The sequence below is a fragment of the Budorcas taxicolor genome, chromosome 19, assembly GCF_023091745.1.
Source record: "Budorcas taxicolor isolate Tak-1 chromosome 19, Takin1.1, whole genome shotgun sequence".
NCBI classification, from domain to species: domain Eukaryota; kingdom Metazoa; phylum Chordata; class Mammalia; order Artiodactyla; family Bovidae; genus Budorcas; species Budorcas taxicolor.
In genome coordinates, this window is record NC_068928.1 from 38,818,864 (window position 1) to 38,843,136 (window position 24,273).

At 52.2% G+C, this 24,273-nt stretch overlaps 1 protein-coding gene across 1 annotated transcript in view; it reads left to right on the forward strand.

The window, feature by feature from the left end:
• ARHGAP23 (Rho GTPase activating protein 23) overlaps positions 1 to 23,932 on the forward strand; it is a 69,317-nt gene extending 45,385 nt beyond the window's left edge. Inside the window, exons 16-24 of the mRNA XM_052657556.1 lie at positions 902 to 1,057; positions 5,424 to 5,502; positions 8,061 to 8,134; positions 8,401 to 8,490; positions 9,139 to 9,264; positions 15,328 to 15,369; positions 15,928 to 16,024; positions 18,026 to 18,057; positions 22,758 to 23,932. Coding sequence (XP_052513516.1) covers positions 902 to 1,057; positions 5,424 to 5,502; positions 8,061 to 8,134; positions 8,401 to 8,490; positions 9,139 to 9,264; positions 15,328 to 15,369; positions 15,928 to 16,024; positions 18,026 to 18,057; positions 22,758 to 23,786 — 1,725 coding nt within the window. The 3' untranslated portion in view covers positions 23,787 to 23,932. The remainder of the gene's footprint in view (positions 1 to 901; positions 1,058 to 5,423; positions 5,503 to 8,060; positions 8,135 to 8,400; positions 8,491 to 9,138; positions 9,265 to 15,327; positions 15,370 to 15,927; positions 16,025 to 18,025; positions 18,058 to 22,757) is intronic.
• Positions 23,933 to 24,273: the final 341 nt, after the last annotated feature.

The following is a 24,273-nucleotide window of genomic DNA, read 5'->3' on the forward strand; positions in this document are numbered from 1 at the left end:
CATCACCAACTCCCAGAGTTTACTCAAACTCATGTCCACTGAGTCGGTGATACCATCCAACCATCTCATCCTCTGTTATCCCCTTCTCCTCCCACCTTCAATCTTTCCCAGCATCAGGGTCTTTTCCAATGAGTCAGTTCTTTGCATTAGGTGGCCAAAGTATTGGAGTTTCAGCTTCAGCATCAGTCCTTCCAATGACTATTCAGGACTGATTTCCTTTAGGATGGACTGGTTGGATGTCCTTGCAGTCCAAGGGACTCTCAAGAGTCTTCTCCAACACCACAGTTCAAAAGCATCAGTTCTTCGGCGCTGGGTCATATAGCAACTCTATTTTTAGTTTTTTGAGAAATCGCCATGCTGTTTTCCACAACAGCTGCATCAATTTACATTCCCAACAAGAGTGTACAAGGGTTCCCTTTTCTTCTCATCCTCGCCAACTTTTGTTATTTGTGGTCTTTTTGATGACAATCGTTCTGACAGGTCTGAGGCGATATCTCCCTGTGGTTTTTACTTGCATTTCCTTGATGGCTGGCGGTGTTGAGCATCTTTTCATGTGCCTGTTGGCCATTTGCATTTCTAGAAAAATGTCTGTTCAATTTTTCTGCCCATTTTTTAATTGGGTCATCTGTGTTGTTTTTGGCCTTGACCTGTGGCTTGCAGGATCTTAGTTCCCCAACCAGGGATCAAACCTGGGTCCCCAGCAGTGGATGCATGGAGTCCTAACTACTGGACCACTAGGGAATTCTCAGGTGGTTTGTATTTTTGATGTTGAGTTGTATGAGCTGTTTATGTATTTTGGCTATTAATCCCTCATTGATCAGTCATATCATTTGCAAGTATCCTTTCCCGGAGAATGCTGTTCTTACCCTCCCTAACACCCCTGCCCTGCCTGTGTCTCCAGCGTGTCCCCTTGATCGTGGCTGCATGCTGTCGAATTGTGGAGGCACGGGGGCTGGAGTCCACGGGCATTTACCGAGTCCCAGGCAACAATGCAGTGGTATCCAGCCTGCAGGAACAGCTCAACCGTGGCCCCGGAGACATCAACCTGCAGGATGAGGTGAGTCTGACTCGGAGGTTGGTCCATGGGAGGGGGCCAATGTGGTGTGTTCATTGTACCCTGTGATGTGCCCGGCACTGGGCCAAGACACCAACATGGGCAAGATGGGACTTGCCTTTGCAGACCAGCTGCAGGGCTGGGCCTCACCCGGCTGCAGCCCAACAGGTGGATGCGGTCAGGGCCTGGGAGCCCTGAAGCAGAGGCTGGCGGGTGACAGGTTTTCGGGCCTGGAGGATGAGTAGAGTTCATGAAAGCCAGGGAAAGCCAGGAAAGGGCCCTCCTGGCAGGGAAATGGCCTGGGGAAAGGCGTGGCCCTGAAGGCTTGCTGGCAGTCACCATGGCTTGCCTGTAAAGGGCCAGGTGGCACGAGTTCCAGGCTTTGGTTATGTGGTCTGTTGTCCACTCTCCTCCTCCTTGTTCTCTTCCTTCTTCAGCTTCACAGTGTTGGTTTACTGACTTGTTTTTGGCTATGTTGGCTTTCGTCACTGCCCAGGCTCTTCTCCAGTTGCAGCACGTGGGGGCTGCTTTCCAGTTGCAGTGTGGGGGCTTCTTAGTGCCGTGACTTCTCTTGCTGCGTCCCACGGGCTCTAGGACCCATGGGCTCAGTAGTCGCAGCTCCTGGGCTCTAGAGCATAGGCTCAGTAGTTGTGGCACATGGGTTTATTTGCACCACAGCACGTGGCATCGTCCCGGATCAGGGGTTGAACCCACGTCTCCTGCATTGGCAGGTGGATTCTTTACCACTGAGCCACCAGGGAAGCCCTTCTTCACAACATTTTGAAAATGCAAAACCCATTCTTACCTGGAGGGCCACACAAAAACAGGTCATTGGCTGGATTTGACCTACGGGCCATGGTTTGCAGACCCCTGGTTAAAAGAAAGGGCGTATATCGTGTTTGCTGGACTGGCCAGCAATGTGGGTGGCTGATCAGATGAGACAAGACTAGCTTGTGTAGGGATCTGACAGCCACACTTAAGAGTTTGAAACATGTTATAATAACAATGGAATATAACCTTTAAAAATTGTGAATCACTATGCTATACACTGGGGGCTTCCCAGGGGGCGCTAGTGGTAAAGAACCCACCTGCCAATGCAGGAGATGTAAGAGGCGCAAGTTTGATCCCTGGGTGGGGAAGATCCCCTGGAGGAGGGCATGGCAACCCACTCTAGTTTTCTTGCCTGGAGAATCCCATGGACAGAGGAGCCTGGTGGGCTACAGTCCACGGGGTCACGAAGAGTTGGACATGACTGAAGCAACTTGGCACACACATGCTATACACCTGAAACTTATATAATACTGAGCATCAATTATACCTCAGTTTTCACGATAAGACCTGTTTAAAGCAGGAATAAAATTACATAGAAGGACTCTGGTTCAGTTAAGATAGAGAAAGCACATTCTGACCAGTTTTTCCTAGTGATTACATCTAAAATTCCTGGACAGGGTATATAAAGTAAATGTCAAATAACTCTGAAAGGTGGGTAGCAGCAGACTGGGGAGGAAGAGTGCAGCCTTCCAGAGGTCAAGGCCATCTTATGCAAACTCCCAAAATGTGTGTCCTGTCTAAAAATGTTTCTGTGCTTTCATTACAACTTGTCCTCATCAGCTATAGAGAGAAACGTTAATGTCTCTGTGCTCATAATCCTGTTTTGGTATTTCCTCCAGAATTCTACTCTATCATCTCCCCTTTCTCTTGTGCTGTGAGCTCAATCATGTCCTCCCAAAATTCATACATTGAAGCCCAAACTGCCAACATGACTGTATTTGGGAGGAGGGCCTATTGGGAGGTAATTATGGTGAAATAAAGTCAGGCTGCGATATGATAGGGTGAGTGTCCTTGTGGAAGGAGACACCGAAGAGCTCCTGTCTTCACCCTCTCCACCTCATGAGGACACAGCAAGAAGGTGACTGCCTGCAAACCAGGAAGAGAGCCCTCACCAAAAACTGAATGGGCCAGCACCTGGATCTTAGATTTCCCAGCCTCCAGAGTTGTGAGAAAAGAAATTTCTGTTGTTTAAGCCAAAAAAAAAAAAAAAAGAGTTTGCAGCAGGTTAAATGTCAATTATATCACAATAAAACTGGGGGAAATATCCAAATAAACATTTCCATTTGAAAAAAGAGTTTGCAGTAGGGCCAGTGTTTCCCAGAATCCTAAGGTTCCCCAGAGGTGCTATGGGAGGCTGAGGGCAGGTCAGGACCTGCATCCCTGCCTGAACTAGAGTAACCTGCTTTGCTCTGTCTACGTTTTCTTTATTTATCTTTGGCGGTGCTGCGTCTTCGTTGCTTTGGGTGAGCTTTCTCTGGTTGCCACCAGCAGGGGCTCCTCTTCCTGTCGTGTGCAGGCTTCTCATTGCAGTGGCTTCTCTCGGTGCGGGGCAGGGACTCCCGGGAACTCAGGCTTTACTAGCATTGCTTCCGCGGTTGCAGCGCGTGGGCTCAGCAGCCACGGCACACAGGCTTCGTTGCCCCATATCATGTGGAATCCTCCTGGGCCAGGGATCAAACCTGCTCTCCCCTGAAGGGGCAGGCGGACTCTTCACCCCGGACCACCAGGGAAGTCCTTCTGTCAGTTTTTTTCGATGTCGATGTTTTTCACATTGGGTTTTCTTGGATCATTTTACTGGACAAAAGAGACTCTGCTGGAAAAGATGTTTCAGAAAACCATGAATTTGGGCAGTAAAGTCCTATGAGTCACATACTCTGAAGCTGTATGTGAAGACATAAGACAGTCTTCCTGCCCTTGGGAAGGAGCTCTGGAGACAAGATGAGCACATGTGAGATAAAGGACAAGAGAAAAGGCTGGTTCTTATCAGGGACCAGACTGTGTATCCCAGAGAAGGGTCTGAGTGTCAGGACAGAGAGAGGACCCTCCTCTTGGGCTTGGCAGTGGGGAGGGTGAGGCCGAGGGCTGAGGACAGAGGGCTTTTAGTGGCTTCACTAAAGCCTTTGACCTTGAGCTAATGGACAGTGGGGAGCCTTGGATGGATCTTCAGTTGGGAAGGCATAAATGAGAGTAGGGTTTGAGAAGTAGGGCTTTAGCGTATGCCTAATGGGTGTGTGGGCTTCCCTGGTGGCTCAGCTGATAAAGCATCGGCCTGCAATGTGGGAGACCCCGGTTCGATCCCTGGGTTGGGAAGATCCCCTGGAGAAGGGAAGGGCTACCCACTCCAGTATTCTGGCCTGGAGAATTCCAATGAGAATTCCATGGACTGTATAGTCCATGGGGTCGCAAAGAGTTTGCGGTCGCAAACAGTTGGACACGACTAAGCACCTTTCACTTAACTTCAGTGGATGTAAACTAAGGAGGCCCAGAGCAGGATGTCTAGGGAAGAAATTACCCATCTTGTGGGAGAGGGGGTCAGGAGGATTCAGTGGTCCCAGCGGGATAAGGAGGATGGGAGCAGCTCTAGGACTTGGCTGCACGAGAGGGAAGAAGGAGGGGTAGGAAAGGAGCCAGAAATTTGAGCTGCAGACTGGTGGTATCTGTCCCTGGCAGACCTGGGGTGTAGGACAGGAAAGAGGATGCCATGTAGCGACCCGTTGCACTTGGGCTTGTCGATGGAAATTCAATTAACTATCAGTTAAGAAGGAAAAAGCGTTGAGCTATGGACCCATTGTAATGAGTACTATATTGCTGAGTTGTGTGTCTTTGCTGGAGGATTCTGTTGCTTTCTGAACATGCGTTATTCTGAGCAGCTCTTATCCAGGGAGGACTTTGCATTGGGTGATGGCGCCCCCTGGTGCACAGAAGGGACACTGACCCGGCTGTTGATTCTTGAGTTCAACAACCGTTTGTTTAGCCCAGTTTCTCAAATTTAACACTTTGGGCAGAATAACTCTTTTTTTGTGGGAGGTTGTCTTGTGCACTGGAGGAAGTTTAGCAGCATCCCAAGCTTCTGTCCACTCGATGCCAGTGGCGTGCCCCAGTTGTGAAAACCAAACAGTTCCAACATCCCTTCTTGAGAATTCGTGATTTAGACCAGCAGGAGTTGGCACCAGCAGGTCCAATGGGCAGGCTCATGTTGGGGGTGGGTTTTGCTCACTTCTGTCCCCCGCAGTGCCTGCACCAGGGAAGGTATGTTCTTTCTGTGGAGGGATGAATGTCCAAGCCCACTGGGCTGACTGGAGCAGGGGCCTCTGGGGCTAGGGGCTCAAGGGGCTTAGACCTAGCTGGGGACTCTGTTCTGCTTAGTGGATATTCTTAGCCCAGTGACCCCTGGTCTGGGCACAGCTGGGTATGGTATCAGTAGATCCCGGAGAAGGCCAGAACCAGGCTGGACTGGGCTCTAGGGCTGGACCAGCATGGAGGCATGGGCACCAGGGCAGGGCCTGACTGCAGCCTTTTGTCTTTGCCCCCTCCTCAGCGCTGGCAAGACCTCAATGTGATCAGCAGCCTGCTCAAGTCCTTCTTCCGAAAGCTACCTGAGCCTCTTTTCACCGATGGTGAGTTGGGGGCGGACGTGGAGGATGGAAGGGGGAGGGAATACCTGTCTATGCTGCATCCTGACTGCTTTTTAAATTGAGTGTGTGGTTTTACTTTGGGGGTTTAATACAAAAGAAACACATGCTTGTAAAAAAACTTCATCAGTACCGATATAAATAAAGTGAACACAGTCATCTTCCCATTTCCTGTCCACAGAGGTTATCCTAACACTTTCTGGGCATTTACTGTGTGCCATGCACTACTCCCTGTAAATCCATGAGTAGGTACTATTATTTCCACCCCATAGACGAGGGAGCTGCTGCGCAGAGAGGTTAAGTGACTTGCCCAAGGTCACAGTGGTTGTAAGTGTCAGAGCCAGAATTCGGCCCCAGGCGTCTGTCCCCAGCGCCTAGCTCCTGGCCGTTTGCTGAGCTCCTTGTTAACAGTGCAGTGTGTTTGCTTCCAGACTCTGTTACACAGGGCTTGTCTTGTGACCCAGCTGATAAAGAATCCTCCTGCAATGTGGGAGACCTGGGTTCGATCCCTGGGTTGGGAAGATCTCCTAAAGAAGGGAAAGGCTACCCACTCCAGTATTCTGGCCTGGGTCGCAAAGAGTTGGACATGGCTGAGTGACTTCCACTTTCCTTTTTCCTCTTACATGTGTGAGACGCATGTAAGACACACATGCCTCCATAGGGCTTGCAGCTGGGTGAGTCGAGCGGTGTGCTGGTGGCGGTTTTATCTGGCTCTGAAAGGAGTAAAGCTGTGGCGGTAGCACTTTCCCGTTTCTATAGTATAGAAACTCCTGCCATGGCTGGCTTCAGGATCCCAATCTGCTGTCACCCACATGAGCTGGGACAAGACAGACACAGCCAGCTGTCAGTCCTGTGAGCGAGTGGCTCCACTGCTTCAGTGGTTCTCAGCAGAAGGAGGCTCGTTAATGTTGGGATTCATTCGTGTCAGTACAAAGAGCTCGACCTTGTTTTCCTTTTAAATCAACCACATAGTGTTTCCCAGCCTGAATAGACAATGAGTTGTCTAATCACTCCCCTTGTTGTTTAGTTGCTGAGTCGTGTCTGACTGTTTGGTACCCCATGGACTGTGACCCACCAAGCTCTTCTGTCCATGGGATTTCCTAGCCAAGGATTCTGCAGTGGGTTGCTATTTCCTTCTTCAGGGGCTCTTCCCAACCCAGGGATCGAACCCATGTCTCCTGCTTGGCAGGCAGATTCTTTACCACGGAGCCACCTAGGAAGCTCAATCACTCCTACTGATGGATATTTAGATTGTCTTCACATTTGTGCTATTTCAGTACATGTTATAATGACTTTCCTTGATTGTGTCCCTGCATGCCTGGACCATGGTCCCAGAGGTAGATTCCTAGACATGGACTTGCTGGGTCAGAGTCCTGGAAAGCATTTTTGAAAGCTAAAGTCAGGTTGCATGTGGGGGAGCTGACCCAAGTTCCCGCTGCCACTAGCAGTGTGAGATACTTTACTTTCCCATGTCCCCATCACACTGGATGATGTTATTAATATTTTAAAGTTTTGCTGATCAGAGAGAGGAAATGCGTCTCACTATTGTTTTCATTTTCATTTCTGTCATTACTAGGAGATTAACCTTTAATGGATTCTGTACTAAGATACATACATAAACATGAGTGTTTAGGAAGACCTTATGATTATAAAAATATTTTCTTATTTTTCCCAATACTTGAATAAGTATTATTTTTGACTCTGTAATGCAATTAAGTTTGTTTGTATTACGTGAGCTAGAAATGGATTCATTTTCCCAACAAGATAGCTAATAGTCCCCGGGACATTATTGACACCACTATCCTTCCCTACTGACTTGACGTGCTATCGGGAAGATCCCCTGGAGAAGGGAATGGCAACCCACTCCAGTGTTCTTGCCAGGAGAATCCCATGGACAGAGGAGCCTGGCAGGCTGCAGTCCAGAGGGCCGCAAAGAGTCGGACACACTTTTTCATGTAGATCCTCCTTTCAGTCGTGGCCCTTCGTCCCCTTTCCCTGTCAACATCACGTTGCCTGAGCTGTGCGATCTTTTTAGTACATCTCAGTTTCTCACAGGGCAGGTCCTCCCTCATCATTCTTCCCTTGGAGAATATTCTTGGCTGTCTTTGCACATTCTCTCATCCAGGTGTATTTCAGGATGAACTTCAGTTCCCTTTTTTAAAGTTCCCCGTGGACTTCTTCTGAGGGGAGGTGGGGGAACCCTGATACAGATGGGGAGGGGTGTTTGGAGGCTGAAAGGGCCCTCCCTCTTTCTAGCTAACCTCTCTTCTAACCTCGTGGTGTCCTTGTCCTGGAGCCTGGGGCAGGGACCCCTCTCTAGGGTCAACAGGCAGCTGAGGTCTCATTTCTTCCCAAACAAGCACCCCTGGGCTACTCCAGGTCAGGCGCACCCCTGAGGGCAGCTGCGGCGGGCTTGGTCGCATAAACACAGGGTCCGGGAGCCCCCCTGCCACCAACTGAACAGCCTCAGCACAAACGTGGCCTCCCCGCAGGGCCTCCTCAGCCTGGAGGCCCCCCTCTCTAAAGAATCCTCACTGTTCTAGACAAATACAACGACTTCATCGAGGCCAATCGCATTGAAGACTCGAGGGAGCGCTTGAAGACGCTGCGGAAGCTGGTAAGGAGAGGGGTTGCTGCTGGGCCAAGGGCAGACTGGACAGGCGAGCGCCGAGGCCCCAGGAGCCCAAGCCCAGTGCCACCAGCTTCCCCTGTGACCTTGGCAAGCCCTTCTCCACTGGGCCTCAATTTCTCCATCTATTCACGGGGGACAGTTAGAGTGGGCTCCAGACCCCCTGAGACATGGCAGTGGAGCCCCTTTGGGGGGCGGTGGGGAGGCAGAAGCCCTCATGGTCTGGTCCCATGCCCCCGCTTTCTCCCACCCAGATTCGGGATCTCCCAGGACACTACTATGAAACACTCAAATTCCTCGTGAGTCATCTGAAGACCATTGCCGACCACTCAGAGAAAAACAAGGTGGGCCCAGCTCCAGTTTGAATTGTCGGGGAGGGAAGCCTAGTGGGGTCGCCTCAGCATGTTCTATTCAATAAGCTCCTCCAGGTCAGATAACCTCAAGCTTCACTGGGTCTGCCCTCCGACCTAGTGGGTCCTTCTGTCCCACTGTCCCCACATACTGGCCAGTACTTCTTCCTGAGCTGGCTCCTGAATTTCTGAGGGTCTTCAGAGGTGGAGAGCCTCAGACTCTGTGTCTGGTGGAATCTACCCTCTGACTGAGCTTGGGTCCCTCGCGTTGCGTTTTCGTTAGCAAACCCCTATATCTTCTAGTTCTGCAGGAGGGGAGAATGAGGGGACATACAGGACTCCTGCCAGTCCAGAACACCCTTGGGACGTCCAGAGGGCCCTCACTCTGGCCTCGCCCGCTGCTAGACAGTGTGGGTGTGCAGGTGGGGAACTGCCCATGAGAGCTGGGCCTGGGGTTGAGTGGGGCTGAAATCCGGCCTATTCTCTGCTTACCAGGCACCTCCATGTCCAGCAAGGGGGCACATGGCCCCAGGCCAGGACCAGCTCAGGATGTGGTTGGGCTGGGGGCCAGAGGGGCCCAGGGGCCTGGAGGTCAAAGCTCACAGGGATACTAACACCGATCCGCTTCCCTCCCCTGCCCAGATGGAGCCCCGGAACTTAGCCCTGGTCTTCGGGCCGACGCTGGTGAGGACGTCTGAGGACAATATGGCAGATATGGTGACCCACATGCCTGACCGCTACAAGATTGTGGAGACGCTGATCCAGCACGTAAGCGGCCTCCCTGGGCGCTGGCTTCTGCTCGCCGGGTGGGTGTGCCCAGGGAAGGATGTGGAAAATGCTCCGGGGGTGCAGGAGGCCCTTCAGAAGCAGTAGCCTGCATTTTAGGGCCAGGCAGGTATGAATCCTGAATGCCTGTCCCCAGCGGGACAACCAGGAGGCCGCTGAGTTTCCAGGATGTGTGTGCGGGTCAGAGGGAGGAGGAAGGTCAGGGAGAGGTGCTGCTGGTTTGGAGGCAGAAGGGGTGAAAGAAGGGGGGGTGCCTTCAGAAGGTGACCCGCGGGAGAGGTGTCCAAGCAGAACCGGGCAGACAGGTGGGACAGCACTCTCCTTGCAGGCCCACTGAGACTTTAGGGGAAAATGGCAATTCCCTGGGGGAAGGGGAGGCAGATAGGACAGGGCGGATGATGGGCTGGGGCAGGATCCTGGCTGCGTGGTCACCTTCCTCCTTAAGGCTGCCTGGAGGCTCCACAAGAGCCTGTGGTTTCTAAGGAGTCTTATTATTATCCACCACAGGATGAGAACCCAGAATGGCCAGCAGAAGGCGCAGGAGGCTTTTTTTTTAAAAAACTTTTGTAAGCGCCAAACCCAGGGCAGCACTGCCCCCTTGTGGGGGTACTAAGAGATGTTTCTATGAATCATTGATTTTTCCATTTCCAAATCTTGGTGGGACCTGTGGTTTAACCCACAAAGAATGGAATCAGAATCCTCCTGCCAGGAGAAATAAGATGGGCAACTGGTCAAAAAAAAGGGTTTGCTTCCCTGGTGGCTCAGTAGTAAAGAATCCACCTGCTAACGCAGGAGATGTGGTTTCGATTCCTGGGTTAGGAAGATCCCCTGCAGTAGGAAATGGCAACCCACTCCAGTATCCTTGCCTGGAAAATCCGACGGACAGAGGAGCCTGGAAGGCTACAGCCCACGGGACTGCAAAGAGTCGGGCACAGCTGAGCACATATACATAACAAACAAGAACACACAAGGGAAGGAACCGCAGCTCCCCCACCTCATAGACACTTTAGGGAAGGGAATAAGCCAGGTCATGTTACTCCTGTTTTACAGATGAGGAAACTGGGGCTCAGAGGGGCAAAGTGATTTCTTTAAGATCACACAGCTATTAAGTAGCAGCCTCAGGATTTGAAGGCAGGTCTGTCTGACCAACTCCTCTGCTTTACTCCCCACCGAATTGGGGGGCTGACTCCTGGTTCCATCCTGGAGCTGGCTTTTGAGTGACTGAGGTGGTCAGAGTTAGCCGAGCGAGGCCGTAGGTAGACTTTGGTCACGCTGGCTGGCCTTGCCTGCTTCTTTCCTTCCTTGACTGCGTGTCAGAGCTCTGAGCCATAGGAGGGTATGTTGAGGCCTGTTCTCACTCTAATATTGGACCCACCAGCCCAGAGGCCCATGCCAGAGCTGCTGGGGAGGCCAAGGCTGCTGGGCAGTGTCAGGGATCCTGATGAGGCCTTGGTCTAGAGAAGCTTTCCTCCCTTGGAAAAGTTCAGCCCCACAAATAAGGAACACATGGAGCCCCCATGAGTGTCTGCTTGGTGGGGAAGGTCGTGAGGAAGAGAGGGAGAGTGGCCCCCTGACTCCTAGCGAAGTCCAAAGAAGCCCAAAGCCTTGGTCAGCTGGAGTGTCACGACCTTGGTCAGGGAGATGGGAGGCCCAAAGTGTGTCCATTTCCCCTACCCTAGGGTCTCAGGGGGACATCCCCAGTCAGTGGCAGCATCTTTTCTGGGTAGGGTGGGAGAAGTAGAGTACATTGGTCTCCTTCATAGGTGTAATCCCAGCACTGACCCTGTGCCTGGCATAGAGTGAACCCTCAGTATTGGTTGAATGAATGAATGAATTGTTGTTGAGGTATGCCAGTCTGGGCATTCCCACTGAGGAAATCATTTCTGGGGAATGACTAAACATGCACCTCTCCATTTTCTGCCCCGTTGGCATTAAAGTAATCAGCCCTGGATGATTGTCAGCTGTCAAGAGAGTGAGCTGCCTGTTCATTCACACTGAGCCCACCCACCCAAGTTGGCCAGGGTCTGTCTAGCACAGAGACTCTTGAGCCAGGGTAATCCCACTAGAGTCCCGAGCCCAGGCAGGGCAGAACTTGTGGCAGCAGTTGCTCTGGCTCTGAGCTCCTGGCCAGTGAGTGGGTGGTTGGAGTTCGTGGGTGACATGACCTCCTATCCCACTGGGAGTTTCAGCTGTGACCACCCCTGCCTCCCTGCCTGGGGCTCCTGTGTTCCATGGAATTTTTGGACAGCAGAGCTGGAAGGGGCCTTAGGGTATGAGACCTGACCTTGCATTGTACAGTGGGTGGAAACCGAGGCTTGAAGAGGAATGGTGACTTGCTCAGGGTCCCACAGCAAGATATGGCCGAGTTATAAGCAAACCTGAGTGTTTAGCCACCCGGCAGCAAGTCACCAGCCAGCTCATACCCATGGTTACTAAGCCAGCTGAAACCGAAACAAAGACCATGCCGAGGCATTTGTTCATTTATTCACTCAGCAAACGTGGTGATTCCCACTGTGCGCGCACTGGAACTTCTCAACCCAGCACTAGTGACCTTTGGGGCCAGATCATTATTTGTTGGGGGCTGTCCTGTGGCTGATAATATGTTTCGTGGCATCTCTTGGCCAGATGCCAGGAGCCTCCCTCCACTTGTGACAATTGAAAATGTCTCCAGACGTCACCAAATGCCCCCTTGGAAGGGCACAGTCACCCCAGTTGAGAAGTACTGATGCAGGGGCTCAGGATACTGCCCCTGGAGCCAGTCTGCCTGAGGCTGCACCCTGGCTCTGCCCCTTACATGCTGTGGGGCCTCGGACAAGTTAGTTACCCTTTTTGTGCCTCTGTTTCCTCACCTGTTTGTTTCACAGTGTTATTGTGAGAGTTGCGTGAGTTATTATCTGTAAGGCACTTAAAATGGTGCCTGGCAGGTAGTAAGTATTATATAAGGGTGAGCTTATTGATCACCATTGTCCTCATCACCATCATTATCATTGTTCCATACCAGATACAAATGCAGGTGCTGGCAACACGGAGAGGAATGGAACTCAGACCCTCCTCTGAAGGCACGCTGCCCAGTGAAGGCAGCACTCCTCCATGCTCTGGGCTCTGTCCAGGGAAGCCACATGGAAGGACCCAGCCCAGCCCTGGGTGCAGCGCTGCGACCAGAGTCAGGGGGTTCCTGAAAGACACTAGGGTTAGCCAGGCAGAGAAGGGAGAATGAGAATTCCAGGCAGAGGGAACAGCGTGTGCAAAAGCAGGGTGGCCTGAGCTGGTGTGAATTCTTCCAGAGAACCGCGGGCCATCCGGAAGCTTCCCATAGACTTCCAGAAGCTTCCTGTGGCCTTCCGGGTTCTCAGAGCACTTTCAGGTACTCTTAAACCTGAGTTAGAGGCTGGGTTTTTAGGGCTCCTTCTGGACCGTCTGTCTCTAGGGACTGCACCTTTTAGTAATAGCTAACATTTAAGTGCTTTACACACAGTATTTCTTTTTTGCGTTTTTAAAAATTAAGATGTATCAACGTATTAGTTTCAAGTATACAAAATGATGATTCAGTATTTGTATAGATTGTGAAATGATCAGCATGATAAGTCTAGTTAACATCCAACACCATAGGTAGAAAATTTTTTCTTTGATGAAGCCTTTTAAGATCTACTCTCTTAGCATCTTTGAAATATACAGTGTAGTATTATTAGCTATAGTCACCATGATTACATCTTCACGACTCATTTATTCATTTTACAATTGGGAATTTATACCTTTTGACCGCCTTTGCCCGTTTCAGTCACCTCCCCATCCCTTTTCCTCTGGCAGCCAACAATCTGTTGTCTGTATCTATGAGCCTGGATTATTTTTTTTCAAATTCCACATGTAAGTGAGATCTTACAGTATTGGTCTTTCTCTGCCTGACTTTGAATTTCACTTAGCATAGTGCCCTCAGGGTCCATCCGTGTTGCTTCAAATGGCAAGGTTTCCTTCTTTGTTATTGTTGGATAATACTCCACTGTGTATATATACTGCGTTTTCTTTATCCATCCATCCACTGATGGACACTTAGGCTGCGTCTGTGTCTTAGCTATGGTAAATAAGGCTGCAACAAACAGGGAGGGGCATATATGTTTTCATTTCCTTCAGATAAATACCCAGAAGTGGATTTTCTGGATCATATGGTAATTCTATTTTTAATTTTTTGAGAAGCCTCCGTACTGCTTTCCATAGTGGCTGCACCACTTTACATTCCCACCAACACCGCGCAAGGGTTCCCTTTTTGCCACATCCTCGCCAACACTTGTTATTTCTTGTCATTTTGATAATAGCCATACAGTATTTTATTTTAATCCTCAGCACAGTTCTCAATAGATACTCATGTATCATGCCCATTTCAAAGATAAGTAAGTAGACTCAGAGAGGTGGTTCACCTGAGGAACTGGAGCCCGGAGTGACTGACTCCAGAGTTTGCATTTCCCCCTCATCGTCTCTCTTTTTTCCTCTGTCTCTTCCTTGTTCCTCTTCTGCGCTGCTTATTTGAGTTAATCATATTCCTGATTATGATGAATAATAACTGAGGTTCATGACCCAAGATCATAATCAACTTTGTAAGTCTCCTTGTTTCCTCCCTTCATTCCAAAGCCCACTCTGCAGCCCCCAATAATTACCACTCTAATAGGCTAACGTGTGTCTTTTCAATCTACCTTCTACATGCTAATTTTAAGTATAAATATAAATAAGACTCCGTGTGTTTTAACTTTCAGTTAGTGAGCTTAGCTCATTTACTTTTTTAAATTCCTGTACTGTTAAGACTTATTCCTGCCATCTTAAATGGCATCTCCTGTCTAGTACATTTTCATTTTATTTGCTTTTTTGGGTCTTTCCTACCTTTGTATGGGTTGATTTTATTTTCCTGATATGAAACGTACACAATTTATAAAACCCATACTTAAGTTGAATGATGCAATTGCAAAAAGCCTATAGTCATGTTTAATTTTTATTATCAATTTCTAAAGTTTATCAGTATCCACGTCTTCCTTCCACCACATCTAAGAGTCACGTACCTTACTATATTTTCACCTGTCACTGGTTCCTCCTTATGAATTTGAAGTCCACATTGTCATGGGTATACTTGGTGTCTGCTTGTATCTGTATGTGTGCAATCATTGCTTAGTTTGATAACACTTGACTTTTCTACACTATTATCTGTCCTTACTTCTTAGAACTTCCTATTCTTTCCTGGATTTATTTGTTTATTTGCTCATGTGTTCAACTAAGAGAATCTTCATGTAGCAAACTTTCTGATGTGTTAGAATAGCTTTATTTCACACTCAAATTTAAATGAGAGTTTAGCAAGATATAAAATTCTAGATTCAAAATCTCTTAAATTTTAGTTCAGAAACACATCAAAAATATTACTTTCATGTCATCTTGTATCTGTTGCTGCCGAAAGTTCTAGTTAAGGCTGATACCTGTTCACATGTAAGCAATGTTTTTGTTTTTCAGAAAACTTTTAGGGTGTTTTCATCAAGATTCTCAAGTTTCACAAAATATATTTGAGTGGGATTTTTATTTTCTATTCTGTTTGGCATGTATGAGAACACCCTTGCCTGCCTGAGCCTCAGGGAACCTCCTGACACCTCACTGTAGGCGCTTGCCTTATCTGGGGTTGGGGGCACCAACCCTGTTAGTGTGGAGCCCAGCCTGGGGTGGAATACACACAGCCGCAGGGGCTGGCCTTCTCCCTGCAGCGGAACTCGCTGGCACTAGATGGCGCTGCTGCACCCCTTCTTCTGGTTTGCAATAGGGAGTGGCTGTGGTGATGCGCAGGGACTGTGCCTGGTGAAAAACAGGCAGAGAGAAGCTGTCCTGAGCCGGGCATCTCTCTGTACTCGGACCCTCTCCCACTCCAGGCTGTGTTTCCTTTCCACACTGGGTCCCAACTTTTCCATCAGGTGCCTGAGTGGGTCCTCTGAACCCAGCAGTTTGGGAGCTCTTGTCTCCCTGTCTTCCCTTAGCTCCTTCCCACGCTGATTCCATCACTTCCTTTTGTCTCCCCTGCAGTCAGACTGGTTCTTCAGCGACAGCGAGGACAAGGGAGAGAGAGTGAGTGACGCAGAGGGGCCGTGGGGTGGGCTCAGGTTGGTGGTGGGCCCTCATCCCAGGTGGGTGGGGTGGGCAGCAAGTCTGAAGCGGGAGAAGGTTCCTGCCCTTGGGACATCCCAGGCTGATGGAGGAAGCATAGGCCCTCTCCTCAGGAGCCTCCAGTCTGATGGCAGATATAGTCCTCGCTTTCGTGAACCCCAAGTCTGAGGGGGATTTGGAGGCCGTGCCCTAAGGAATCTGAGTCCAGGGCAAAGGCAGACCATGCCCTCCAATCTTATGGGGATAGAGGGCTTAGGAAGGTCCAGTCTGATGGAGGAGACACAGATCCTACCCTCAGCAGAGGGAGCAGCGCGGCCTTTAGGGTTCCGCCAAGGTGCTGGGGAAGGCAGGGACATGTAGGACTGCCCTGGAGTCCCTGGCTGATGAGGGGGACACTCCCTGAGCTGGGGAGCCTGTCTGATGGAGGGGACCTGCGCCCTGTCTTCGGGGTTCCCCGTTCCGAGGGGTCTGCAGTCACCCATCTGAGGCTGTGGGGCCTGACCCTCCTCCTGTTTGCAGACCCCCGTGGATGACAAGGAGCCTCAGTCAGTGCCAAACATCGAGTACCTCCTGCCTAACATTGGCAGGACAGTGCCGCCTGGAGAGCCGGGCTCAGGTGAGAGCATGGGCCCAGGGAAGGGGTGGAGAGGCCGTGGGATCTGCATTCCTGGGGGCCCCAGATGCCTGGCCAGGCGCCCAGCTGCCCTGCTCCTGCCCCACGGGGCCCCTCCTTGCCCCCACCACTGGGCTGGGCTGTGGCGGGGGCTTCCGCCCCCTCGGCTGCCCTGGGCTGGGTAGGAGCTTTGTTTTCACTGGTTTCTTTCCTGAGCTTTTTGTTTCTCGAGGGCTGTGTCCTGGGCACGTGCCTCTTTTTAATTTTTCTTCCTTTTCTCCTTGGACCCCTCCCCCCTCCTCCCTCTTCTCCCTTGCTCTCCTCCCATCCCCTGGATCCTGCTCTTCTCTTCTCCTCCCTTCCCTCCTCCAGCGGACCTGTTGGAGATTTAAAGGGTACAGTGTGGCATTGCGACCTCTGTCACTAACAGTGGCGGGTGATTATAAGAAGGCTGGGCAGGCATGGGGCGCAGGGCAGGCAGAGCCATCCGGGGCATTGAGGACCTCTCCCTGACAGTCCAGCTCCCCATGCTTGTTAACAGTGTACCGGCCTCCCATCTGAAAGCCCCTTCTCAGGAGGAAGGAAGCACTTGCTAGAGCCAAGTCGGGGCCCCTTGCCAGGAAGCCTGGGCACCACATGGATGCCCCCCACATCCCCCCCCCCGCCACCCCCCCACTCTATGACTTTCTCTCTGTGCTGAGCTTGGCCACTTCTGATTATCTGGGTGGAGGAGGCTTGGCTGGTAGTGGGACCCAGCTTCTCCAGATTTCAGTGATGCCGCCCCAGAAGCCTGTGTACGTCGATAGCCCCTGAGTCAGCCGCCTCTGAAGGCTGGCTCTTCCTGTTCCCGAAACCAGAGCCCCTGGTCACTCAGCCCCTAAGTCCTGCTCCCAGGCCTCTGGCTGTCATAGTAGAGGAGTCCAGGGCCAAGAGGGTACCTTCTGGCTCTAGCCACTAACTCCTCCCACTCTGTGGGTGACCTCCCCCCTTGTGTCTCTGACAGAGGCATAGCACAGCACCCCTAGTTGCAAGAGGCAGGCTGGGGAGGGGGCCAGAGGATGTGGGGGTGGGCATGGCCGAGAGGAGCCCCCCGTCTCTTCTAATCACCTGCTGCCACTCTCCTGCCCGTGTGCGTCGCTGTGTGGTCAGCCCGTCTGCTCTTCTCACTGTGTGCGGGGGAGGGCTGGGGGGGAGGCACCTAACTTGCTTGCTGGAGAGTGTGGATTAACCGCACCTGCCTCCCTTCAGACCCCCAGAGATCCTTGGGTGGGCCTGCTCCCTCCCCAGTCCTGGGGAGAGCACTGCAAGACTTATTTCTGGGTCCTTCCCTACCCCAGTGTTAATAAGGGAGTGGAACCCGCATTCCTTCAGAACTCTGATAATAAACAGGGGCTTTGCCCCTGAGACAGCCTGATCTCTGGTCTGGAGGTAGACGCTTTCCAGGCTGTAATCACCAGCCCTGACTACCTCCTGCCCCACTCATTTCCTGCCTGCCCTGTACCCCATCGTTCACGTGGTCCCTCTGCCCTCTCGTGTCCCTGAAGTCGGGGGGTGAGGGTAGGTATAGAGTGCCCCTCTCTGTGCACTGTGTGGTCTCCATTTCTCCAGAGCATCTGTGATTTGCTGTGTGTTGTGGTGGTTTCTGTGAACTGCATCTGATGTTTGGTGTTTTCTCTCTAGTGCTTCAGAGTAACAGGGACAGGAGGGGAGGGGAGAGGCCAAAGAAAAGGCCGCCTTGCCCTTAACCCTGGGCAAATGCAGGTCCAGGGGCCTGATGTCACTTCCTGCCTCAAAAGGAAGTGGTGATTGACATCCTTCTCCGCTCCATCCTTATCCCCCAGGAAATGACATCAGAAGTCCACTACACTCCCAGGACCTGGGGAGAGCTCAGGTTTCTGAACTCCCTGGTTTCTGAAGCCTTTGAGGAGAGGGAATTGTGTTTGCAAGAATCAGCCTTCTCTTGCCCAATCCAACTTTCATTTTTCTTTTGTTTCTTACCAACAGATTCCACCACCTGTAGTTCAGCCAAGTCTAAGGTGAGTGCCACTGCGATTCTGAAAGTTATGTCCCTGGACAAGCCAGCCCATTTGCATTTTGGTCACAACAGTTGGAAGAGTTGTGATTAGAACCTTAAAGATTGTTAGTCACTGGGAAGGAAGGTGGGAAACACCTGAGTGTCCAAGGTAAGCTGAGGTCACTCACCTTGGCAGTGCTTGGGGAGATAACTGATGAAGTAGAGGCTCTGGCTTGGGAGTTTGGTGGCCTGAGGCAGTGATGCCTACTGGTTAGGAGCACAGACAGTTGTGGGCCTGCGTCCTGGCTCCACCACTTAGTAGCTTTGGGACATTAGGCAAGTTATTTAACTTCTTTAAGATCCTCAGCTTCCTCATACTATTTATGAGGATAATATCTACCCTCATAAATGGGGTTAACAACAACTATGAGTGATATAATGATTGTTTTTAAGGTCTTTGCAGAGCCCAAAGCAATTGAAGGGAAATAATAAAGATAAGAACAGAAATAAATGAAACTGAAAACAACGAAGCCTAAGCTGGTTCTCTGAACCAGGTCTCATAGGCAGCTAGTTGCCTGTTCCAGAGCCTGCCCAGTAGGGCAAGGATGCCTGCCCCAGATGAGCCCTGCCTGACTGTTAGTTTAGAGCTTGCAGGTCAGGGGTGTGTCTTAATCAGCTCTGGCTGCCATAACAAAATACTACCTACTGGGTGGCTTAAACAGAAATTTATTTTCTCATGGTTCTGGAGACTAGAAGTCCAAGATCAAGGTGTTAGCATGGTCAGTTTCTGGTAAGAACTGTCTTCCTGGCTTGTAGCTGGCTGCCTTCTCACCATGTGAGAAAGAGAAAGTGAACAGGTGTGTGTGTGAGACAAAGAGCAAGCTCTCTGGTTTCTCTGCTTATAAGGGCACTAATGCAGCCATAAGGGCCCCACCCTCATGACCTCATATAAACCAAATTACCTCCCAAATGCCCCAAGTACCATAACACTGGGGGCTTAGGGCTTCAACACATGAATTTGGTGGGGGGAACAGTTCTGTCCATAGTAATCAGTGGAATCAGCTAAATGTCTGGTCAAACTGGGCTTATTTCTTTTTGGATCTCTAAGCACTGGCTGAGTCCCAGCAAAATCAGTGTGCCTGACACCAAGCGCATTATGTTATCTAGTCATTATATTCATTATATATTAACATATATATACCTATATTATATATTCGTTATTTATAATATATATTCATTAGTTCATTATATGTCAGATGAAAGCCCAGAAGGAAGGAAGGCTGCTCTAGTCTAGTGCAGAAGTCCACTGTAACCTCTCCATAGAGCCTCTGCTTGCACACCTCTGGTGACAGGGAGCTCACTCCATCACAAGACTTCTTTGGCAGGGAGCAAATTAATTATAGTGACCTGAATTTAGTTCCTTGTCCCCTCCACCCCTTGCTCATGCCAGACCCCTGGTTTCCTGTAGCCTCTTCTGGACTGACCCCTCAACCTTTATGTGAACCTGCTGACCTCTGTATTCCCTAGAAGTGACCATTCTGACCTCATTGCTTCTGTAACTCGCCGGGATGAGAGTGTAGTTTGATCAGATGAGCCCAGCGGTCTCTCAAGTCTCCCAGAGAGCACAGGCCAGGAAGGAAGGCCAGGGAAGAGGCCCCCATGCGCCTCACGCTGGTTGTAGCAGTGCTGCAGGTCACACAGCTTCAGGCAGTGCCTTCTAGACTCACACAATGTGGGCAGCCGTGGCCCAGGAGCCGCAGGCCTGTGAATCCCAAATCCCTGGCAGACTCCGGTTTTCTCAGAGCTAACTGGTATGAGAGAGGGCTGCGGTCCTGGGAGGCAGCGCTGTGTCTCCGTCCCCTGCAGGCAGATCTCGTTTTCTTACACTTTCCTTTGTGCTTTACGGCTATTGTGCTTTTTTTTTAAAAAAAAAGAAATTGAACGTTTGTGGCAACACTATGTTGAGCAAGTCTATTGACACCATTTTTCCAACAATATTTGCTCACTTTGTGTTGCTGTTCATACTTCTTGTGCTGTTTCAAACTTTTTCATGATAATTATATTCGTTATGGTGTTCTGTGATCAGTGATCTTTGATGTTACTTTTCCAAAAAGATTACGACTCCCTGAAGGCACAGGTATTGTTTAGTGTTTTTCAGCAATGAAGTATTTTTAAATTAAGGTACGTACACTTTTAGACACAGAGCTAGTGCACACTTAATAGACTGCTGTGTGAACATAACTTTCATATGCTTTGGGAAACCAAAAAATTCATGTGACTCGCTTTATTGCGGGATTTGCCTTATTGCTGTAGTCTGGAACTGAGCCTGCAGTGTCTCTGAGGTGTGCCTGTTACACTGTAGCTGCAGCAGGAGGTGGCCTGTGAGAGGGGTGGCAGGGCAGGTCATTCATTCCAGCCCAGCAGGGGACCAGTCCCAGCATCTGCTTCTACTGAGCCTCCTACGTTCATTCACCTGTTTGTTTAATCACTTAACATTTCTCGAGTGCCTGTTATGTGACAGGCACTGTACTGGGAGTCACGGATGCAAACACGAGCCATGCGACCTTGCTCTCAAAGGACTCGGGGTTTGGTACAGATGATGTGGAAACAAAGCTATTCTGATGTAAGAAAGAGCTGTATGTGTATTTTCAAAGGTCTGTGGAACAGGGAGAGAAGGGATTTCCCAGCTCAGCCAAAGGGAGAGCTGGGTGGGAGGCTGCTGTACAGAGGATGCTGTGTTTGCACTGCGCCCAGTAGGTGGACTTAAGAGTTCATCCCATAAATAGGGTGGGGAGGGGGGTGCGACTAAGGGCTGCCAGTGTTAAGGTGCAAGGCCTATCAAGGGAAGGGTCTGAATCACCTGAGTGACAGCTGTGTTCAGTTGGGGTCAGGGCAGAGGGGCCTCAGGCAGGTTGTGAGGGCCCTGTGTCTGTGCTTTATCCTCATGGGGGTCTCGTCCTGCAGAGGCCGGAGGCAGTCAGATTCTTGCCTTAGAAAGACTGACTGCTCTTGAGGAGGAGGGGCTAGGATGAGGCAAGGGTGGAGGCAGGGAGTCCTATTTGGAGAGGGCAGAAAGGTCTAGAAAAGGCAGAGTGAGGGTCTGAACATAGGATAATGGGGATGAACCACTTTGGGAGTCATTTCTGGAGAATCTAGAGGGAGGAGGGGAGAGGGAGGAATCAGAGTCACCTGAGGTGAGGACGTGAATCTTGGCAGTCTAGGGCAGGGGTAGGGAATGTAATGTGGCTCCAGGTAGGTGAGTTTCAGGTGCTGGCAGACCCCTTGGTAGAGGCAGATTTGCAGTTGGAAGAGGAGTTCTGGATGGAGCTGGAGAAATAAAGAATTTGGTGTTGGAGAGGGAGACCTCGGGGGCAGGATATTCCCAGGGAGAGAGAAGAAAAAAGGGGCTGAGAACAGAGCCCTGAGAACATGGCTTCTTAAGGGGTAAGAAGAGGAAAACGAGCCTCCCAGGAGACAGAGGAGAGGCCAGAAAGGCAGGATTAAAAACCAGGTGGAGGAGGCAGTGATGGGCAGCTTGGGCTCTGCTAGAGGATCATGGAAGGCCAGGACCAAAAAACACCCACGGGCTCAGCAGTGAGAACAGTGGCAGAAAGCTGCCCACGTCGCAGCTGTAGATCACAATTTGGGAGTGGCTTCAATCCAAACCATCAGGTTGTGCAGGATTCTTAAGCCACTTTTGGCAGCAGAACTGGTGGTTGGATTGATCTGGAGTCGGGGACTGTGGAGGTGGAGAGCTGGTGGGAAAAAAGAAGAAAATGTTAGTCAGTCCTGTCTGACTCTTTGCGACCCCATGGACTGTAGCCCTCTGTTCGTGGAATTCTCCAGGCAAGAATACTAGAGTGGGTGCCATTCCCTTTTCCAGGGGATCTTTCTGACCCAGGGATCCAACCTGGGTCTCCTGTGTCACAGGCAGATTCTTTACCATCTGAGCCACCAGCAGGGTGCTGGTGGGACCACAGAAATGCTTAGGGTGTTATGGGAAGGGACATGAATTTGGGTGGGTTGCCGCAGAGAGGCTGTGCCTACTGAGTCAGTGGAAAGGCAGGTTTCCTGGTGAGACTGAGTGGAGAGGAAGGGAAGGAAGAGTTATGGTCAGAGAAAGGTGCAGGCTCTGGTATCATAACCCATGATAGTATAGGCGAAATGGGTTCAAACTGTCAAGTGTCATTTCGCTGTTTAGAGTCTGTTTAGTGGGTTGCCATTTCCTTCTCCAATGCATGAAAGTGAAAAGTGAAAATGAAGTCGCTCAGTCGCAACTGACTCTTAGCGATCCCATGGACTGCAGCCTACCAGGTTCCTCCGTCCATGGGAGTTTCCAGGCAAGAGTACTGGAGTGGATCGCCACTGCCTTCTCCAATTAGTAGAGCTTGAGTCTAAAAGGATTTATGCGACACTGGATGTGGAGAATGGAATGAAAATTGGGGCGAGGTGAGAAACCAGCCCCCAGCTCGCAGGAAAAAGCTGAGAGTCTGGATTAAGACCAGAGGAGGCGCCAAGGAGGCTTCCGAATTGAGGGGGCGGGGGTGGTAGGCTCTAGAGAGGACCTGCTCGGGACACGCCGTCCGGGGGGGAACAGCGGACGGTGCCGGTGGGGGTGCTGGGCTTGGCTTGGCCCTGTCAAGATTAGGTGCTGTGGTGTGGGGGGTGTAGGGGCTGGAGCTTGGAGGGCGCCCCCGGCCCACTGACCTGTCTCCCGCACAGGGCTCATGGGCCCCCAAGAAGGAGCCGTACACCCGGGAGATGCTGGCGATCTCCTTCATCTCGGCGGTCAACCGCAAGCGGAAGAAGCGGCGGGAGGCGCGGGGACTGGGCAGCAGCACAGACGACGACTCGGAGCAGGAAGCGCACAAGCCTGAGGCGGGGGCGCCGGCGCCGCGGGCCCAGGACCGGCCGGAGGGGCAGCGGCCGGGAGCCGCCGCCCCCGAGGCCCCCGGACGCCTCAGCCCCCCGGCGGCGCCGGAGGAGCGGCCGGCTGCGGACACGCGCTCGATCGTCTCGGGCTACTCCACCCTGTCCACCATGGACCGCAGCGTGTGCTCGGGCGCCGGGGGCCGGCGGGCGGGCGCGGGGGACGAGGCGGACGACGAGCGCAGCGAGCTGAGCCACGTGGAGACGGACACGGAGGGCGGCGCTGGGTCCGGGGGGCGCCCGGCGCGCCGGCCCTCGTTCAGCTCGCACCACCTGATGCCCGGCGACACCCTGGCGCGGCGCCGCCTGGCCCGGAGCCGCGCGGACGGCGAGGGCGCGGGCGCGGCCGCCGGGCTGCCGGGCTCGGCCTCGTCTAGCAGCCAGGAGTCGCTGCGCCCCCCGGCGGCCGTGGCGGCGGCGGCGGCGGCGCTGGGCTCGCGGCCCTCGCGCCTCGAGGCGCTGCGGCTGCGCCTCCGCGGCACCGCCGACGACATGCTGGCCGTGCGGCTGCGGCGGCCGCTGTCCCCCGAGACGCGGCGGCGCCGGAGCAGCTGGCGCCGCCACACAGTGGTTGTGCAGAGCCCGCTGACCGACCTCAACTTCAACGAGTGGAAGGAGCTGGGAGGCGGGGGTCCCCCGGAGTCCGCGGGCCCGCGGGCGCACAGCGACAACAAGGACTCGGGCCTCAGCAGCCTGGAGTCCACCAAGGCGCGGGCCCCGTCGACCGCCGCCTGTCTGTCCCCCGCGCCCGGGGACCCGGGAGCCCCGCAGAGCCAGCCGCCGCGCCGCTCGGCCGCCTCCCGCCTCCATCAGTGTCTGTGACACCGCCCGCGCCGGTCACCCCGCCCCCGCCCCGGTTTCCCAGGAGTCGTCGTTGCCTGCACCCCTTCTCTGGTCGCCCATGGGAGCATCCGGGTGCAAGTGGGGGGCGCTGAGGCCGCGCCTCTGGTTTGTGCGCTGGAATTGGTCGGGAGAAGCCAGGGCTGGACACGGAGTGGGAGTGGAAGGCAGGGGCTCCGAGGCTGAGACCGAGAAGGGTTAGGCTACTGGGGCTCCGTGCAGGGCTGCGAGGGTCTCTGTCCCCTGGATAAGTGTGCCCTTCTGGGCCCTTGTGTCTGCACTTAGGGACCCTTATCGGCCCATGGGGTGTGGATAGGGAGCCCCTAAGGCTCAGACCAAGAAGACACTGGGTGATGCTGGCTCCTCACGCCTTTCCTCTGCCCTCGCCCGCGCGCATTAGCCCCTAGCTGCCAGCTCAGGTGGGGGTGTGTGTGTGTGTATGTTGGGGGAGAGGAGGTAGGGCGATAGT